Raw genomic sequence first — 18,234 nt, forward strand, 5'->3', positions numbered from 1 at the left:
TACTAGGGAAAATCAGCGTCGGCCTCAAACACCTCTTTATTTCACTTAGGGCCAGAGGCTTCCTAAACAAGCAGTTCGGGTAAACTGTGGTTAGCAAAACAGGATGGAGCATCAACACGCCCAAACCCGGCTGTTACTCTCCGCTGGTCAGGTTTGGAGAGGGTAACGCTCAGCCCCCTGAGGTGTTCAAGAGGCAAGGACTCGGGGAACTAAAAGTCTCCATTCGCCTGCCCTTCACAGAGATCTCATCTCCGGGTCCTGGAAAGTGGGTGGCCCGTGCTCCTCCACGCCGCTTAATGGGGACCTCACCCAACTCGGCCCACGACCCTTTAGGGAGGATGGGGGTGCCACCCAGGGCGCGGCAGCCCGGGAAGGAGGGAAAATTGCCTGGACCTCTTTCCCGAGTGCCCGCGGACGCCAGCAGGCTCAGGCAGTACCCCGGAGGCACGAGGGCCCCCCGCGCACCCTACCCGCCCGCCGGGCTCGGGGCGAGGGAGGGGCGCGCGCTCGGGTGCGAGCCGGACACGGCCCGGCAGCGGCGGCGCGGGAGGGCGGCGGCGGCGGCGGAGGAGGAGGAGGAGGAGGAGGGCGCTGAAGCCACACCCATCGGCGAGCGGATCCGGGGGCAGCGAGTCGTCGGCCGCTGCGCTCGAGCCTCCGCCCGCACCGAGCCGCGGGACCCGGGCCGCACCGGGGAGGGGCCGCTCCGGGCCGCAGCGCGAGGGCAGCGAGGGGCGGCGGGCAGCCGGCACCGGGCGGGGCCGGCGGCAGCGACCATGATCGCTTTGTTCAACAAGCTGCTGGACTGGTTCAAGGCCCTGTTCTGGAAGGAGGAGATGGAGCTCACGCTGGTCGGGCTGCAGTACTCGGGCAAGACCACCTTCGTCAACGTGATCGCGGTACGGGGGCGCGGGGCGCGGGGCGCCGGCCTAGGGTCGGGCCTGTCTCGGCCCGCGCCGCGCCCTGGGGAGTCGGGGTCGCCGCCTGGCATGGCCGGGCACCGCCGGGCGCCGGGCGGGGGAGGAGCGGGCCAGGGCGCTTGGGGCCTAGCACGGCCCGTGGGGGACCCGGGTGGCGCGCGACCCGCTCCCCCGCCCGGGCCGGGATGGCACGGCTGGGGGCGGGGAAGGGGGACGAGGACACGGGCTGGGGCCCTGGGACTGGCGGCCCCAAGGGGTCACGAGGCAGGAGGGAACCAGCGCCTGCAGAGACAGGCCCCCTCCGGTCCCCGCGCAGGGGGGCATGACGGGGCGAAAGTGCCCGGGCCTCCCCGCCCCGCGTGCGGAGGGTCGCGGGACCCGGCAGCGGGAGCGGCTTGGGGAGGGGGCTTGGGCGAGCCCAGCCCCACCCGGAGGCTTTAACCCCTCTCTGCCGGAAGAGGAAGCCCCGCGCTATTGAGGGGGAGGGGACGTACCCCCTGGGGGTAGTGGAATCAGCTGAGGCCTTTGGATCCAGCCCAGACTCCTCCTCTCCAGGAACCCGCGGCGACTTAGCTGGGGGTCCGGGGAGGACGGTGTCGTAAAGGGAGTTTGGAGTCTCCGCTTGGCTCAGAAGTTGCAGCTGGAGGTTATCTTGGCCCGGAGGATGAGTTGGAGGGGCGCTGCCCGCTCTGGGGACAGGGGAGAGAGTGGCTCTGAGGGCTTTGGGTAGTCAAGTCCGAGGTGGGCAATTTTCTGTCTTTCGCTGCCAGGGAGTGGTGGGGAAGGAGTTAAAATCTGTCTCAAAAAAAGGGAAGACGAGCTCCACGGGTGTGTGAGCTAAGGCTGCAGTAATGGCTGCGGCCTGCATTGAGGAGCCTGGCAGGACTGGGCGTGTGGGGTTGAGGGAGGCTTGGGGCAGGGGCGCTGGGGTCATCGCCGTCCCCAGACTAGGGTTTCTGAGAATTGCGGATTGGCCTCGTACTGGCCTAAACCGCACACCGTAAGAGAGGTGGTCAAAGAAGTATGGCCAGTCAGCCTAGGTACCTCCCTGCGCCTGTGTTGCTGCCCATCCTGAAGAAGAGAGCCCCTGACGTATCTCAGCATCCCGGAAGGAACGCTGCCTGAGGCAGGAGGGCAGAGGGAAGGATGGGGTACCCCATGGCCACATGTTTGGGCACCAGCTTCCTCTTCCAAGCATGCTTTGCAGATGCCCTCTGCCCCTTCCCCCACCCCGTGGCTCCAGGCTCCTCGTCTGACGGAGCAGGACCTTCAGGCCCATGCTGGGTGTTTTGGCATGAGAGGTTTCCTGGCCAGCAGGTGCCCCTGAGCTCCCGTGTGCCCAGGCTCTGGGCCTGGAGTCTGGCCACCTAGTTAGATCAGGCATTGACTCGGCCTCTTGGGCCCCTAGGGCCCCTTGGGCAGGAGCATAATGCCTGGACTCTGATCCTGCAGGCCTGGGTGGCTTGGCTTCTAGGCATTTCGATCTGGGAGGTGTCTCCAGGGTAAGGCCAAGAGGAAGAACAACTTGCTGTGGCTCCAATGGCTCAGCCTCCGTGTCACCTCCAGTCCCCAGGGGAACTCTCCTCGTGGAGCATTTATGAAAGCCATGCTCCTGGCCAGAGACCCACCGGTCCCCTGGGGGGTTCCACTTCCTGGTCAGGAGGGCCTCTCCTAGACGTGCGTCATGTCCAAAACAGGAACAGAACGCAGGAGTCACAGATGACACTGCCAGGGGCAGAGTTGCTGGGAGGAACAGGAACGCACCCCGCTCCTAAGCCGTGCATTCCCCTTTTTGATAGTCAGTTTGCCACTTCGGCTTGCATATCCTAAAAGTGCAAGCAAAATTTCCCTTTAAAGAGGCTTCCAAGAAAAACCACCCCTTGTGGACTTCAGTGGGAGTTCTAGCATCAGGGGAATTGGTGTTCTCGGGTCCTCCTGGGCACCTGCACTGGCATTTCTGCCCACCTCGTGTATGACCACGGTAGAGTGTCTTTCAGAAAGAGATGAAGAATCGGAACCCGTGGGCTCTGTTCCTGTGCCTGCTAGTGACTCTCTGAATCACCTTTGCCTGTTCATTTGGCATCTGTTTGTCTCAACTTTTCCCCCATTTGGCTTTGTCTGCTGGCTCTATGAGGTCTGATAGTAAAGAGAAATTGAGTTGATGTGTCTAACCACTCAGAGCCTAATGAGAACTGGAAAAAAAAATTATATAGAGACTTCACAGTGCTTCTAAGAACCTAAAACTGATCTTTTGAGTTCTTCTGAAGAAGTCGCGATGTACAAAGTAGGAGATGTTTTGCCCGAGGGAATCAAGGGAGCAGTTTTAAAATATTTCAAGCCATTTAGTTATCTAAAAGACTATCCTGTGGAAGAACTGGTCTCAGGGTACCCAAGCCTTTGGAACACGGGGTGGGAGTCACAGGAAGATGGATTTTTGACTCAATATGAAGAACTCTCAGAGAGGTGGAGCCCACCCAAGACCAGAAGTTAGACCACATGACTTTGGGGTTACTTCCAACGTTAAATGAAGAGCTCGTGAGATCAGGAGGCATTAGCAGGGAAATGAAGTCATAACCTGGTTCCATCTTAGCATTGGTTCACAGCTGCACTGGAAATACGGGTGCCAGGGAGCCTGGGTCCCTGGGGGTCCTCCTACCCAAGAGCACATTCAGCCGAGCTAGGCTTCTCCTTTATATGGGAGCCTGTAGGGCTTCTAGTTCCCGGAGATGCCAAATGGGTCCTTATGTTATATCCAGGCCATTTCTAAGCACTCCGTGAGCCTTATTTGCCAGTCTCTAGGAAACAAGAACCTTTCTCCCCGTTTCACAGAAGGAAACCTTGAGGCCCACAGAGGTTAAAGGGCCTTGTCCAAGCTCCTCCATGATGAGTGATTAACAAAAACTGGGCTTTCTTCTTCAGACCCTTAGGTTCTTCATGAGCCCAGATGGAGAGGAATGGGCTTTGGTCCAGCAGGTGCCCCCATCCCCACCCTGGCACCCTGCTGGGGTTTGGCACTTAGACGGCATGTGGTTAGGGTCTCCATCCTTAGCTAGAAGAGAAGCCGTCCTCCATCAGGGCATTCCTTTCTCTCAGTGATTCCCAATTTCTAGGGCTCTCCAGCCCTTTTGATAGCTGATAAAAATACGAGACCCTTGGGACGCCTGGGAGGCTCAGTCGGTTAAACGTCGGACTCTTGGTTTCGGCTCGGGTGATGATCTCATCTTAGGGTTGTGAGATCGAGCCCTTGCATCAGGCTCCACACTGGGCATGGAGCCAGCTTAAGAGTCTCTCTCCCTCTGCTCCCCTACCCCCTGCTCACTCACTCTCCCTCTCTAAAAAAAAACCAAGTCACAGGGAAGTATCCCATACACACTCTGCAGAGGAGTGTCCATACAAACAGAAATTTTGTATACGCAGATTAGGTGCAATTTCAGGGGGTTTGGGGACTCTCTGAAGTCAGTCTGTGGCCCACAGGTTAGGAACTCTTGGTCCGCCTTGTAACAAGCATCCATCATGGGGGCTCACTTCTCACTTCCAAGGGCCTTGGTGATTCCTGCAGATGAAAGGGAATCAGTCACTCTCATTCAGATGGGACCTCAGGAGTCTTCCCTCAGGCCTACAGGCTCTGAATAAGAAATCATCGTCTCCTACACCTTGGCTAATGGTCAGAGCCCCCGACTTCTGTATGTGACAAGCAAATTACTCCTGCCACCTAGCAGAAGAAAATGGCATGGTAAGGAGACAGGCTGTCACCCTCAGAAGATTCAAGGTTAAATAAAGTCCCATCTCCTGCATGTGGGGAAGGAGAGTGGTAAGCAGAAGTGTCCTACCTACAAACATGGAGATGACCTTGGTAGGAGTTTGGCCTGGCCTGACTTCAGGCCTGGGGCTAGTTTAGAGCAATCTAGACATCCTGGAGATAATTCAGAGGGGAAGACAGGAAGATCATTAGAATTTTAAAATGGGTTCCAGGATATGGAATTAGAGTCAGCTCCTAATTATTCAGCAAACATTTGCTAGCTTTGTTAATGGGGGCATGGTTCCCCTCCCCAGGAAACTCTCAGTCTAGTGGGAGACCTGTGAGTCAACAGCGAATGTGGGGTGTGGGTTATCTGTCCTAACAGAGTATAGTGCAGATAAACCAGAAGCATGGATAATCCAGAAATTTCTTGGTGTACAGGCGCATTTTGGGGTGGCCTAATTACCTTCCCTCAAAATTTTACTGCTTGTTTGAAGTTATGTCTGCTTCCTTGAGATCCCTCCTGACTGTTTGCCGTGACTTGTTTGAAGTCCTTTTGCTGGCAGCTAATTGTTCTTCTGCTCCACTGGAGACTCGGTTCAGTAAAGGGGCTTCCATTCCGATGGAGAGATGTTGGTTAGACCTTAGGAAGAATTTTTTCTCAGTCTAGGCTGAGAGACTTTGAGGGGGCCTGGAGAAGACGTGGCCTCTTGTTCACAGGAGAGCTGTGCGGTGTGGGGTGGACACCTGAGTTGTTTGTGGCCGTCCTGCCTGAAAGCAAGGTACACTCAGGAGATGCCCCCGTGCCCCTTGCAAAGGGATGCCTGCGACACTGCTTTATTCTTGTGGCCTTGTGGCTGTGGCTGCCCGGGACGGCACAGCCGGGTTCTGTCGATTTGTACCCCTTTCCCAATTCTGACTCTTCCTTCCCAGTCAGGACAGTTCAATGAGGATATGATCCCCACCGTGGGTTTCAACATGCGCAAAATCACCAAAGGGAATGTGACCATCAAGGTGAGTGTCAGGAAGCCAAAACTCTGGGCACGAGCTCTCAGGGCCACAGAAGCACACCTGCGTGCCTGCTGGGGTGGGACACCCACAAGGAAGGAGTTGGGGAGGGTATCTGAGACCCTGGAAGAAGCTGGAGGAGAGCAGGGGCTTGGAGAGGTGGGAAAAGAGCACAAGACTTCTAAGGACTCTGAGGGGTGTAGGCACAGGAGGGATGGACGGCAGACCAATCCCTGGCAGTCTGGGGGAGGGGGATTGGAGCCATTGGGTTTGGTTGCCTGCCTCCTGCTGAGACCATGTTGCCCTCTTCTCACTTAGCTCTGGGACATTGGGGGACAGCCCCGATTCCGCAGCATGTGGGAGCGCTACTGCCGAGGAGTGAGTGCCATCGTGTAAGTGTAGGGCTGGGCGGGAGTTGGGGGCTCCCCTGGCTTCCACCCACCCTGCCCCCAACCTCACTGCCTGTAGGGACCCCTCCCTGGCTTTTCCCCCAGCCTCACTGCCTGCAGGGACCACAGGCACAGAACGGGGTTAGTCACCATCCTTGGTTCAGGATTCACTGTCCTGTCCATACGAAGCCTGCCTTTACTTCCCGGGCTGTGTGTTTCTTATCTGCAAAACTGCTCTGAGCACGCACTGCCCAACCTGAGAGCCTGACAGCGTTAATCCGCCCCAAGTCCCTGTGTCCCCCTGCCTTCCCCAGCCTAGAGTCACCATTCTTCCAGATTCTGTATGATTTAAATGGTTTGTTCCCTTGCTTTTTAAAAATAATTTTATCCTACATATATATATGCCCAACAAAAGATTGTTGTGTTTTCGTTGTTTAAACCTCATTTTTTAGAAGTATCTCGCTGCAAGAAAATCTGGGGCTGCCTTTGCTTTTTTCACTCAACCAGGGCTATTCTTCCCATATAGACCTAAGGGGTCTGTAAGGGGGTCATTTCAGGAGGGATTTACATCTAATCTTAAAGGGCCAAGCTTCCCCCACTCCACCGCGCCCCCTGCGTGACACCTTGTCCAAAGGGGACTTTCGGATGACAGGATAATGGCCCATGATGGAGGAGAACCAGAGGGCCCATAGATCCAGAGGTGACCAAGCCCCAGTAAGATGTTTCCTGCTGCAAGCACAGCTCCCCTTCCTACCTCTCAGCCTGTAATGTCAACATGCTTGTCCCCACCCACTGTCCCCCAGGTACATGGTGGACGCCGCTGACCAGGAGAAGATTGAGGCCTCCAAGAATGAGTTGCATAACCTACTGGACAAACCCCAGCTGCAGGGCATCCCGGTCAGCAGCCTGGTGGAGCAGGAGGGGAGGGAGCCCGCCGGGAAGTGGCCAGGGGAATGGGTGGGAGGCAGGTGAAGGCCAGGCATGGGGGAGGGGAAATGGACAAGCTGGCACAGGGGCCCTTGACCTAGTCCCTGTTCTCCCTTCTCTGTAGGTCTTAGTCCTGGGTAACAAGCGGGACCTCCCAGGAGCGTTGGATGAGAAGGAGCTGATTGAGAAAATGTGAGTTTGGTTACTCTTCTCTGTCCTTCCTCCTTGCTCCCTGAATTTTCCAGGCACCAGAGAGACAGCTTGCTGCTGCTCTCAGTACCTGCCACACGGTGGCAGCAGAGCCCACCTCTCCAGGAGCCTCGCCCTCACCGTTGTAGCTCCTTTGGCAAGAAAAGGTCTCTGTTGCCCCAGCCCCAGGCCCCCTGGGCAGTCCTAGCCTCAGCAGGTTCTGCTCTGGTTTCCCCCCAGGAATCTTTCTGCCATCCAGGACCGAGAGATCTGCTGCTACTCCATCTCTTGCAAAGAAAAGGACAACATTGGTGCGCGTGGGTATGGGGGAGTTGCTGGCATTCTGGGAACAGACAGGGCGAGGGGAGGGGCAGAGAGGCCCTCCTGGGTGTTCTAGAACAGTGGCTCTCAAAGCCTTTCCCTGCACAACTTTCCTGGAAGACCAAAGCTTGAACCTTCTGGGATAGGACAGTATCCAGGAAACTCGGCATCTGAGCATTACCCCTGCTCTGCCCTCGACTGGTTTTGTGATCTTGGGCAAATCACTCCCTTCTGTGGGCCTCACTTCCCCCACTATACATTACAGGGTTGGACCAGGTGATTCCCAGGCCCTTTCTGTCTGTGGCACCCCACGGCTTTTGGCTTTTGATGCCCTTAGAGTTGATCCCCAGTTACAGTTTCAGAAGCCCTGGGCTGGGTATTTGCTCACCGTGTCCCCAGTCGGCCCAGCACGGGAAGGCCTCTAAACTTCTCTGTTGTCCCCCACCCAGACATCACCTTACAGTGGCTTATTCAACACTCAAAGTCACGGAGAAGCTGAGACTGCAGTCCTTCCCCCTCGGACCAGGGACCTGCTGTCATCCAAACCCGAAGTCGCACTCCCCGCCCACCCCACCGTCCCCCGTAAGCCCGCCGCTCCTCACTCAGCGTGGGGAGGGGCCCTCTGGGGATCCCAGAGTCCTGTTCTGCTGAGGTTTGAACTCCTGATTTTATTGTAAAATAAACTGCTCCCATTCTGGGCCCCCTAACCTCTGGCCCTCCCCCCTTCTCTCTGCCCTTTGCCCCCCCTGCTTCCATTCCCTTAACAGCCCAGGCCCTACAGCCCCTGCCCTGCTCTCTCCCGTGTCCCGCCCCTACACTGCCCTTTTCAACACTCTTCTGTTATTGTCCTGTGTGTACAGTATATATATGTATATATATTTTAATTTTTTAATTTAAGCAAAGACTAAAATCAACCATTTGATGCTGCAGGGGCCCGTCAGGCTCTGGGAGGGGGGTGGTGTGGGAAGAAGGCAAGAGAGGCAGGGCTGACTCCGGGCAGGTCGAGATTGGGAAGGCGAGAGCTAGCATCTGGGGCAGGTGCCAGCCTGGGCACTGGTGACCGTCCCCATGTCCCGTTTGTTTCCACTTCCCAGTCTGGCTTATCCCTGCCGTGCTTGAATGTCACAGGCCGACAGGAGCCTCCAGAGGCGCCCCTCTCTGCCCCCAGTCTCAGTAGGGCCACTGGGCACACCAAAGTGCCGGAGAAATCACCGGCCAGCAGGAAGCCAGCATCCACATGACCCCGGGAGCCCATCCCGCCCGCTCCCGGCTCCAGCTCCTGCCCCTCCCCAGGGCCCCCAACTCCATGGGCCACCTCATTTTCTGTTCTCGTTTTGCAGAGTTGCACAAGGAGAGAGAACTCAGCATGGGGGGTTGGTTCTTTGGGTTTTGTTTTCTGTTTGTTTATTTGTTTAATTTAATGATTTGTAAAGTGATGTTCCTCTTCCTTTTTTACACTTTTAGCTCATATTTAACCTCTGTTTGGAAAATGATTCTTGTAATTGTACATTTTTTTGCCTCCTAACAACAAGAATAAAATGACCAGTTTTGTGTTGGGGAGGTGTCCGGGGCTGGTTATTTGTCCGCAGACACCGCGGGATGACTGGCGGGCCTGCATGCTGGGCACAAACACCACAGAGAGCGAGGCACGCGCTCACACTGGGCACACAATGGCACTTCACAAAGCAGCCTCCCGCACGTGTGCCCGGGCCTCGCCTGGCCGCCTCCTCCCTCCCTCGTCAGACTCGCACATGGTCCCAGCTCTCTGCTTGCAGCTGCCAAGGGGAGCCCGGCGAGTCCGTGGGCTGGGGTCAGCATGACGGGGGTGTGGAGCTGCGTCCCTGTGTATGCGGGCCTGAGCCTCTGGTTCCCAAGAGTCCATTCAGAACCCCACCTGCAGCCGGAGCTGGGCTGAAGCCAGAACTCTGTCCCCACCCACGACGAGCCAGTCAGTCACTTGGCTTCCAGGGCCAGTGCAGGGCCTTCAGACCCCGGTGGCATCCCTCCTTCCCTGCTCCCCTGCTGCTGTCGGTGCTCCTGGTTTTGTGGGAGAGGCTGTCCCCTTATCGTTCTGCCCAGTCCCAGTCCTTTCCCCACTTGACCCCAACCTCCAGAGCTGGTCACCCTCCCCTCCTTGCCCACAGCTTCTGCCTGAGAGCCTTGTGGGCCCTGTTTACCCAAATCCGGGGCCATCTTGACCCAGTTTTGCAGCAAGCCCCGCCTCCCCCCTGCTCCGCCCCTCCTCAGCCTCCCTTCCCCCTGGAAAATGGAGCAGGCCCCTACAGCCCCTCCATGCCTTCTTGTCCTGCCTCTGTAGGAAGAAGGAGCCACGGGGTTCGCCAAGATCTGGGAGCAGGGATCCCAGGGCTCAGGGTCCCGAGCCTGACTTGTTTACTCTGAACTTCACCAGCCCTTTCTTGGGGCCCAGGGCTTCCTCCTAGAGGCACTTTACTAGTCAGAAATGACTCGCCTGGAAAGGTAGCTCCCACAGGAGTCTGAGGAAAGATGGCAGGTAGAATTTGGCAAAGGGAGCAAAAGAATTTGAAAGTGTCTTCCAGCTCTGGGGAATAGGAAACGTGCCCCCTGGTTAAGGAGGTCGAAGCTGGGGCCAGGGTCTGCCTGTGGGTTCCTGGCTGCAGAGGCTGCCCCTGGCCTGGGAGGCTGGAAGGGGCCTGTCACTCATACGGGATTGGGGGCGGGAGCAGGACGGGGCAGGTGTCAGGGTTGACCTGCCTTCCCCCGTCCTGAATCCCCGGATGAGGGGTGAGATTGGAGATTAGAGAGGATGAGCTGGTGACCAGCAAGCGGCCTCCTGCCATTGGGCCTGCATGCAGCAGGTGCCTAATAGGACCTAAAGAACTTGGGAAACTTGGACAGGGAGTGGACTGTGCATACATATGTAAATCCTCGTGCTTGGGGCCCTACAAGGTGCCAAAAGCCTGGATGAGTTCTGGAAGCACCCTGGCCAAGCCTACTCTTGTAGTACTAGAGAATTCAGTTCCCAAAAGGAAGAAAGAAAAGGTGCCAGGCGTCATGCCAGATGCTTTATATATCTTGTCCCATTTAATGACTGTAGTCCTCCGGGAGAGAGGGGTTGTTCCCGTTTTACAGATGAGGAAACTGAGAGGCTCATAACCGCATCCAGTCTGGTTGGAGGGAGGCGACTCTCCCTGCTAAGTGCACGTGCTCTCTGCTCCGCACTCCCAGCTGAGGGGAGAAGCTAGGTGGGTTGCATCGGGGTCTGGGAGCTGGCCTAAAGACTGCCCTAAGGGGGTGGGAGAATGTCTGCCCTGCCTCTGAGCATCCCAGCTCAAATCCACCGCCCACTGCTGTGCCAATCTGCCCCCCCATTCCAAGCCTGGGACCCCTAAGCAACAAATGCCACATTGTTCCCCCAGCTGGCCCAGGCTGGAGGGACAGTGGCTCTTTCCCAAGGCCCTGCTGGGCTGCTGACTGATCTTGCAAGCCATTCACGTTGGCAGGCATGGGAGGCGCAGTGGTGGCAGGGCCTCGGAGACACCATCCCCCCACTTCAGCTCTGAGCTGGCCAACCAGCAGGAGGGAGAGGCAGGGGTGTGGGGGTGCCCTCTGTGGAAAAGGCCTCCACAAACAGGATGCTGAGGCGCCCCCCCCTCCCCTTCCCTCAGGCTTCCATCCTCAGGCCTCTCCCAGTGCCAGACTTCACCTCAGTTCACCCTGCCCACCCCCCATCCCAGAGAAAGCTCCTGGAGTGTCTAGGACTGGGGGTGGGAGTGGGGCAGAGAGGGAGGTGGGGGTGTGGGGGAGATGGCCCCGGTAACCTCAGTGGCGTAAGCCTGGCCCCCTCTCCAGCCTGCCCCCCACCCACCCATCTCAAGTTTCTCCAGACAAAGCTGAGGGCTTCAGTCACTGTGGCAACAGGTCTGCTGAGAAATGGGTGGGTGTCATTCCCCAGCACAAAGAGTGTGCGCATGGCAGCCTCATCACTTAGCAACGGCCTCCCTCTCTCTTGGCGTCACCCGTCCTGGGGGTGGGTGCCAGGAAGAGAGAACAAGGCCATTAAGATCCCCAAGAGAGGGGGGAAGGAGGCTTGGGTCCGGGCTGGGCTGAGGCCAAGGGGTGTGGGTGGGGTGGACAGAGAAGAATGGGGCCCAGTGCCCTCAGCAACCACTGTCCCTCATCATGCCGGGTCCCTGGGACCCTTCCGAGGCCCCCTGCAGAGGTTCTAGGTAGATCTGGCAGGCAGAAGTTGCTGGTGGGACCCAGAGCGGCGCTTTGCACTGGGAAAGGTGGTTCTGAAGGAAGCTGGGCTCAGAAGGCAGAAGGCAGGGAGTGATTAGGCCGAGGTGCCCTTTCTGGTTGATCTTGGGCCAGCTTCTCTGGGCCCAGACAGGGTTAAGGGGCCGTTTGGAAGGGCCCCAGAGGGGGACCCGGCGGAAGTGGGACACCCAGGGCCGGAGTGGCAGGAGGACCTGGAGGGCCTCTGGGGGCACAGGATGGAGCTCTGGCTGCCAGGAAGGGGGTGTGATGGGGGCAGGGTTGGGGCAGACGGGGAACAAGCAGCTGGGCCGTCTACAGGCGAAACAGTCTGTTCTAAGAGACTGAACGAGAGCAGTCAGAGTCAGAGGCTGGACCCCCTGGGCTCAGGGAAGGAGGGCTTCGGAGTTCTCTAAAATGGGGACTTGGTGGAGAGCCAGGAGCAGAGGGCAGGGCTTCAGAAGAGACAAGTTTGCAGCCTTCTGACTTCCCAAGGATGCTCGGGTTTGTGTCAGGATGAAGACTTGGTCTCCACTTCCCAAGCCCTCCCTCCACTCTGCCCCTCAAAAGCCACAAAGCTGCAGGGCCGGGGAGGATATCAGCCACAGGCCAGACGGGGTCAAAGGGGCCAGGAGGAATCCCCCCAGGGTCCCACCTGTCCTGGAGAAGGGCCAGGTGCCTCTGGGCACTGTCGGGGTGTGGCACAAGAAACTCCAGTGGGCACAGGGATAGTTCTACCTAGTTTATTGTTTGTGAAGGAGGGCCTGCTATAGGGGGGACCTACCAAGGGAGGTGGGGACAGCACAACCCAGGATAGGTCAAAGGAGGAAGAGGAAGGAGAGAGAAATCCTCTGGAAGTGGGGGGGTGGGGAGTGGGGAGGGGTTTGACAGGAGGGAGAGGAGGTGTCCAAGGCTAGGGAGATCTGGTCCAGAGAAGACCCAGGTAGGCCTGGCCCCCAAAGGCCCCGTATTCGAGGATGGATGAGTGTCAAGGAGACAATACTTAGAGAGGGCCTAACTAAAGTCTAGCAGATTCCACGACAGAGACAGGTGAAGTTCTGGCTCCCAGCTGGTGGGGGACTAAGAGTTTCTAGGCAGTTCTAAGGACCTGGAAGCATCACCACCCACCCGCTGAGTGACAGGAAAGATCCTGCTGGGGGAGGGGGCTTTGCCATGCCTGAAACCGAACCCCAGCAAGAGGAACCAAGTCCACCTCTAGACAGCAAGACGGCCGAGAAGCAAGACCTCTGGGGACAGAAACACCAGACCCAGGCTGCGGCGGGGCGGGGTGGGGGGCACCCTCCCCGCCCCTCCGTGCCCCTGCTCCCATCCTCCCTCCAGCTGGAGCCTGGCCTCAGCAAGGTGTGCCCAGGGGCAGGAGTGGGGGCGACTCCCTGGGCTTGTGGAAGTAGATGGAGGAGGGCATCTCGGTCTTGAGTTTGCTGTCCGAGCCACCGGCGGCCGAGGCCTCCGGGCCGCCGCACTGCCCACAGCAGCAGCAGCAGCAGCCCAGGAAGGCCCGGCCCAGAGGCCTGCAGAGGCACAGCAGGAGCACAGGTGTGATGGCTCCCTTGAAGAAGGTGGAGAACTGGTTGATGAGGCCCAGGAGGTCCAGGGTCTGGCGCGTCAGCTCCGTGGACAGGTAGGCCACCACGATGTTGCAGACGTTCTCGGGGAGCGTGCAGAGGGCGTAGACCACCGTCAGGCCCACCAAGGTACTGCTGAGCTGGCTCTCACACTGCTCGTGCTTGCCGGCCCGGCACTCGGGCTTCCTCCCCGGAGGGCCCCGCACCCGCCACGTCACCAGCTGGCAGGTGACGGTGAAGAGGATGGGCAGGCAGAAGTAGCAGCCAAAGTACCACCACATGCGGGCGTTCTGGTAGGTCATCACCAGCGAGTAGAGCGACTCGGGCAGGCTGGCCGACGGCTTCATGATGCACGAGTCCAGCGTGCCCGCGGTGGGGGAGGGCTCCTGTGACAGCTGCCACAGCAGGAGCTCGGGCACGGCCAGGATCATGGAGCCCACCCAGATGACGGCCAGCTTGGCCAGGATGGACTGGCACCGCTCGACGGGCCTCACCTTGGGCAGGGTGCTGGTGGCTACGTGGAAACGGTCGATGCCCAGGGCGCAGAGGCTGAAGGTGGTGACTCCCAGCGAGGTGACCTGGGGGCAAAGGCGTGGAGGAGAGGAGCACGTGGTCAAACCCAGGGGGTCCGGGGGCGGGGGGCCGTGCCTGGTCTCCAGCCTAGACAGGGAGCTGAGTGGCAAGTGTAGAAGTGATAGGAATGATATTTAGTGAGCATTTCTCACGCATTAGGCAACAGGCATTTCACACCCGTCACCCGATCCTTGCAGCCAACCATCCCACACAGGAAGAAACTAGCTGAGGCAGGACGAGTTGAGGTCAATGGCAGAGTTGAGGTCCACGTGCAGACTGGCCTGACCCTTTCCAGCCTGCTTCTTTGCCTCTTGGGCGAGGGAATGGACAGCCTGGGTCCCACAGACCCTTATGTTCTCTGAGACCTTGGAAAATCATCTCTACTGAAGCATCCAGACAAAGACAGAGAAGTTCTGGGTCTTTGCAGGCCCTTCCATTCCCACATCCCATTATGTGCATCAGGTGAAAGGCTTTCAAAACATGGCTGAGATACACACACACGCACACGCATTCACGTACACACTCACTCTCCCCATCCTACCCAGAAAAGCCCAGGGCCTGGCTGTAAGGGGAAGCAGCCTCCCTCCAAAACAGCCTGTGCCCACCCTCCCCAATGCTATTCATTGAGCACTGAGGAAAATCACCCTGGGAGCCAAGAGAAAGAAGCCAGACCAGCAGGGGAAGAAAGTGCCAGAGAGAAGAGAGGAAGAGGAGAACCCTCCCAAGCTGCCGGGTGGTGCTCGACCACACTCAGGGATTGTGCTCAGATCCCCCCTTCTGTCCCAATTCTTCCCTCTTCTGGCTCATTAACATTGCCACCGAGTGATTTTTGTGAGAACGCGTGCCCCTCCCTTGGCAGGGAACCCCAGACCTGAGGAGGAGCAGACTTTGGGGCTTGGACAAAACCAAAAAACCCAAATTCCAAGTTGCCTTCTCCTGCTCCCTCATGGGGACCCTCCTCAGATCCTCCATATGAAAGGGTTCCAGAACAGGTTATTTTAACTCCTACTCCATCACTTGGCCTAGAGGGTCTATCAGCTCATGACATCTCCAGCCTCGAGGAGGATGGAGGCCACAGCCTGGGTATTAGGAATGCTGAGACCCACAGTCAGGCAGGGCCAGGCTTCCATGCAGACAAGAGTTCCCATCCGTCTGCCCTCCTCCTCTCCTGGCAAAACCCAACACTTACTGAATTATGTTAATTCTAAGGACTTTGTAACTAGTACCCACTTAATCCTTCAAGAATTCATTCAGATAATTTTAATTATTATTACCCCCAACTTACAGAGGGCAAAACTGAGGTATAGACAGGTTAGGGCACTTATCTAAGTCACTCAGCTAGAGAGGGCCAAACCCCAGTTCCTGACCTAGCCTTGTATCCAGCTTCTCACAGGGCCCCTGCGCTCTGCACCCTCCATGCTAACTAAAAGGTCAAGGGTAGCCCCAGTGGCAGGATCTTCTCTGAGGTTTGAGTACCTTTGGGTCCCGGGTAGGTGGTCTCCCTGGGCTGGGAAGGACACAAAGGGCTACACCGACTGCTGAGCCTCAGGCTGTCCAAATATGAAATCATCACTAAATGCACAGGGAACTGGGGACAGAGTAGAGAACAGGGCCCAGACGCCTGATCCTGGTTCCTTCTCTGTCCCGGCAAGTCACCCACGTCCCATAGCACCCTCCACTCTCAGGGAGAGCAGCAGCCTTCATGGGGAGGCCAGTCATTAAAAGGCCGTTTGCCTATTTTGTGCCCCTGTACAGACATAGTGGCCTGCCTTGCTGGGTCTTGCCTAAACGCACATAGATTTGTATATTTATGTAAGGTTTTGATTAAGCTGTCTGTGTATGATCACACCTCCATCATCACCCATGCACCTGTCTTAAAGTGGAAGTCCCCAAAGGTGAGGATGATAATTTACTTTGGAACTGTGGAAGGAACCTGCCAGAGGGGCCATCTGGTCTACCCCGTGGTTGGGAGCTAAACAAACTAGACGGGAGATGTGCCCTGCCCAGGGATACCCAGTGTGTCAGAGACAGAGCTGACACTGAGTCCCCTGCCCCCGGACTCCAGCACCCTTTCAGAAAGCAGTGACCATCATAGTAAGGAAGAGACTTTGTTTCTGGCGTTTGCATTCATGGGGATTGGACACTGACTTGATTTTGGTGGGGGGGAGCTGCAGGAAACTGGGATCTCCCTTCACTCACCACTTGCAGAAGCAGGATATTCAGAAGTAAAGAAGGGCAGGGCAGCGGCAGTGGCAAAGAGGGAGGAAAAGGAGACAAAGGGAGGACAGAGCGATTTCCTGGGTGGACAAATGGAGGGGGATTAAGGTGGGGGAGGGGGCAGCTCAGAGGAAAGAGAAATGGGAGAGATGCTCTTTGAGGCTGCTCCGGAAGCAAGAGCCCAGGCTGGGTCTGAACCCCAGGGCTCCTGCTCACCTCCCTGCTCCCCTCAGCTGGCTACGTTTACTTGAGAGCTACCAGGAACCAACGCAGCATCTGTCTCCTTGCCCAAACCGGAGGAGAAACGAGATAGAGCTCCAGGCCTCTGGGCTCCTGCGCACCCACACAGCCCACTTCCGCCAGCCCCACGCCGAGCTCCAGCAGGACGCACACTCACCTCCATGAAGGGCACGGCCCGGCAAGAGGCGTCGCCCAGCAACCTCTGCTTGGTGAGCTCATTGAAGATGACCACAGGGAGGCAGAAAAAGAGGACCAGGAAATCCCAGAGGGCCAGGCTGGCCAGGATGGAGTTCCAGGCGCTCTTCAGGTAGTAGCTGTGCCACACGACGCACATGACCGACAGGTTTCCCACGATGCCCACAGCGAACACCACCAGGGCCAGGAGCATGATGGCGTACGCCCCATAGGAGCTCTCGGTTACCGGGTACAGGGGGTTCTGAATCTTTAGCCTCTGGCCCGGCATCCCTGTCAGATTGGCCCGAGGCTCCTGGCCGCTGCCTGCCGTGCCCCCATCCTTGTCTGGGTCAGGGCTGGTGGCCACCAAGGGCTTGGTGGGCTGCAGGCCAGCGGGGTGCATGGGCTGGGGGTACTCGGCCCACTCCTCGGGCACATATTGCTGTACCCCCTTGGCCTCATCATCCTCTGTGCCTCTCTTGGACCGGCTCTGTGGCTCCTGGGCCTCGGCACCCCCGGAGACCCTGATCAGCCCTGCGGCCAGTACCACGGTGAGAGAGATGGCCAGTGACCACAGCTGCCGCATGGCCAGAGGCGCAGGAGGCAGCTGCCCCCTGAGGAGCAGGTGAGGGCGCCGGACCCAAGTGCTGGGCTGACCGGGGAGAAAGAGAGAGAGAGACAGCTGGCCTCTTGGTCCGCCTCCTGTCAGGCGTCTGGCATCACCAGTCTGCTCCAGTAGACTCCGGCGGCTCCCTCCCACCCCGCTGGCCACGGGCTGGGCAGGGCCCTCTGCTGGGCATACAGCACTCTTGGCTGCCCTCGCATGTCTCACCCTCCAGGACGCTCCTCCTCCTCCTCCTCCTCCTCCTCCTCCTCCTCCTCCTCCTCAGGACCCCACAGGGTAGCAGCAGATCAGGCCTTCGGAGCCCCCGGAGGCCACCTGCTCCTGCCATGGAAGCCAGAGAGGGAACGTGGCTGGCCTAGGGTCCCACGGTACGCAGAGACCGAGCCAGGACCGAAACACGGGCCTCCAGCCTTGGCCTCAGGACACACTTCTCAGGCAGCTCCTTCCACTTGAAACCTGCCCATGACACTCGCTGTCCTTGATCCTAGCCCCCTCCCCCCCCCCCCCCCCCGTGGACTTCCCCATTAACGCTCACAACGGCTTGACTGCGCAAATGCTACCATTACCATTTCTCAGGCTTGCAGAGGTCAGTGACTGCTAGCACACAGCTTACCCGCGCTGGAGCCCGGCCCGGGAACCGGGTCCGATTCCAGAGCTTGTAACTCAACAGGCACTGCTCCGCCCCCCTGCCTCTTCAGCACGTGAACTCCCCTTGGAAAGCAGCAAAATCAAAACTTTAAAACCACATTCTGGAGCACTTGGGTGGTTCAGTTGTTAGGTGTCTGCCTTCTGCTCAGGTCATAATCCCAGGGTCCTGGGATCAAGCCCCGTGTCGGGCTCCCTGCTCAGCGGGGACCCTGCTTCTCCCTCTCCCACCCGCCCTCTCTCTCTGTGTCTCTCTCTGTCAAATAAATAAATAAAAATCTTAAAAAAAATAAAAATAAAACCATATTCTGATCCAGGCACGCGATGGATGGACATTCACAATAACCAATATTTACTGAGCACCTGCTATGCCCAGACAGTCAGAAAACAGAAGTATAAAAGACCTCTGCCACCAAGCAGCTTTCTCTCTGGAGGGGAAAGGAAC

General features: G+C 57.9%; 2 protein-coding genes across 2 annotated transcripts; one reads left to right on the forward strand and one right to left on the reverse strand.

Annotated features, from left to right (window-relative positions):
* The first annotated feature begins 627 nt into the window (after positions 1 to 627).
* On the forward strand, positions 628 to 9,051 carry ARL8A (ARF like GTPase 8A). The gene is made up of 7 exons (XM_080824652.1): positions 628 to 899; positions 5,593 to 5,673; positions 5,986 to 6,059; positions 6,860 to 6,953; positions 7,108 to 7,175; positions 7,413 to 7,483; positions 7,943 to 9,051. The coding sequence occupies exons 1-7, from the start codon at positions 777 to 779 to the stop codon at positions 7,990 to 7,992; spliced, it is 561 nt and encodes a 186-aa protein (XP_080680778.1). The 5' UTR covers positions 628 to 776; the 3' UTR covers positions 7,993 to 9,051.
* A 4,032-nt stretch (positions 9,052 to 13,083) lies between these two features.
* On the reverse strand, positions 13,084 to 17,319 carry GPR37L1 (G protein-coupled receptor 37 like 1; the record flags this gene model as incomplete). The annotated part of the gene is made up of 2 exons (XM_080824795.1): positions 16,503 to 17,319; positions 13,084 to 13,893 (listed from the first exon to the last, which is right to left on the reverse strand). Exons 1-2 carry the CDS (start codon positions 17,103 to 17,105, stop codon positions 13,084 to 13,086), a joined length of 1,413 nt encoding a protein of 470 aa, XP_080680921.1. The 5' UTR covers positions 17,106 to 17,319.
* Between the last annotated feature and the right edge of the window lie 915 nt (positions 17,320 to 18,234).

Source organism: Martes martes (assembly GCF_963455335.1).
Source record: "Martes martes genome assembly, chromosome: 15".
NCBI lineage: Eukaryota > Metazoa > Chordata > Mammalia > Carnivora > Mustelidae > Martes > Martes martes.

Bases quoted from the DNA above. Each gene is read 5' to 3' on its own strand.
- ARL8A (XM_080824652.1), top strand. From the start codon at position 777: ATGATCGCTTTGTTCAACAAGCTGCTGGACTGGTTCAAGGCCCTGTTC. The intron at 6,954-7,107 runs GTCAGCAGCCTG...CCTTCTCTGTAG, and splicing joins CCCAGCTGCAGGGCATCCCG to GTCTTAGTCCTGGGTAACAA. The intron at 7,484-7,942 runs GTGCGCGTGGGT...TCCCCCACCCAG, and splicing joins CAAAGAAAAGGACAACATTG to ACATCACCTTACAGTGGCTT.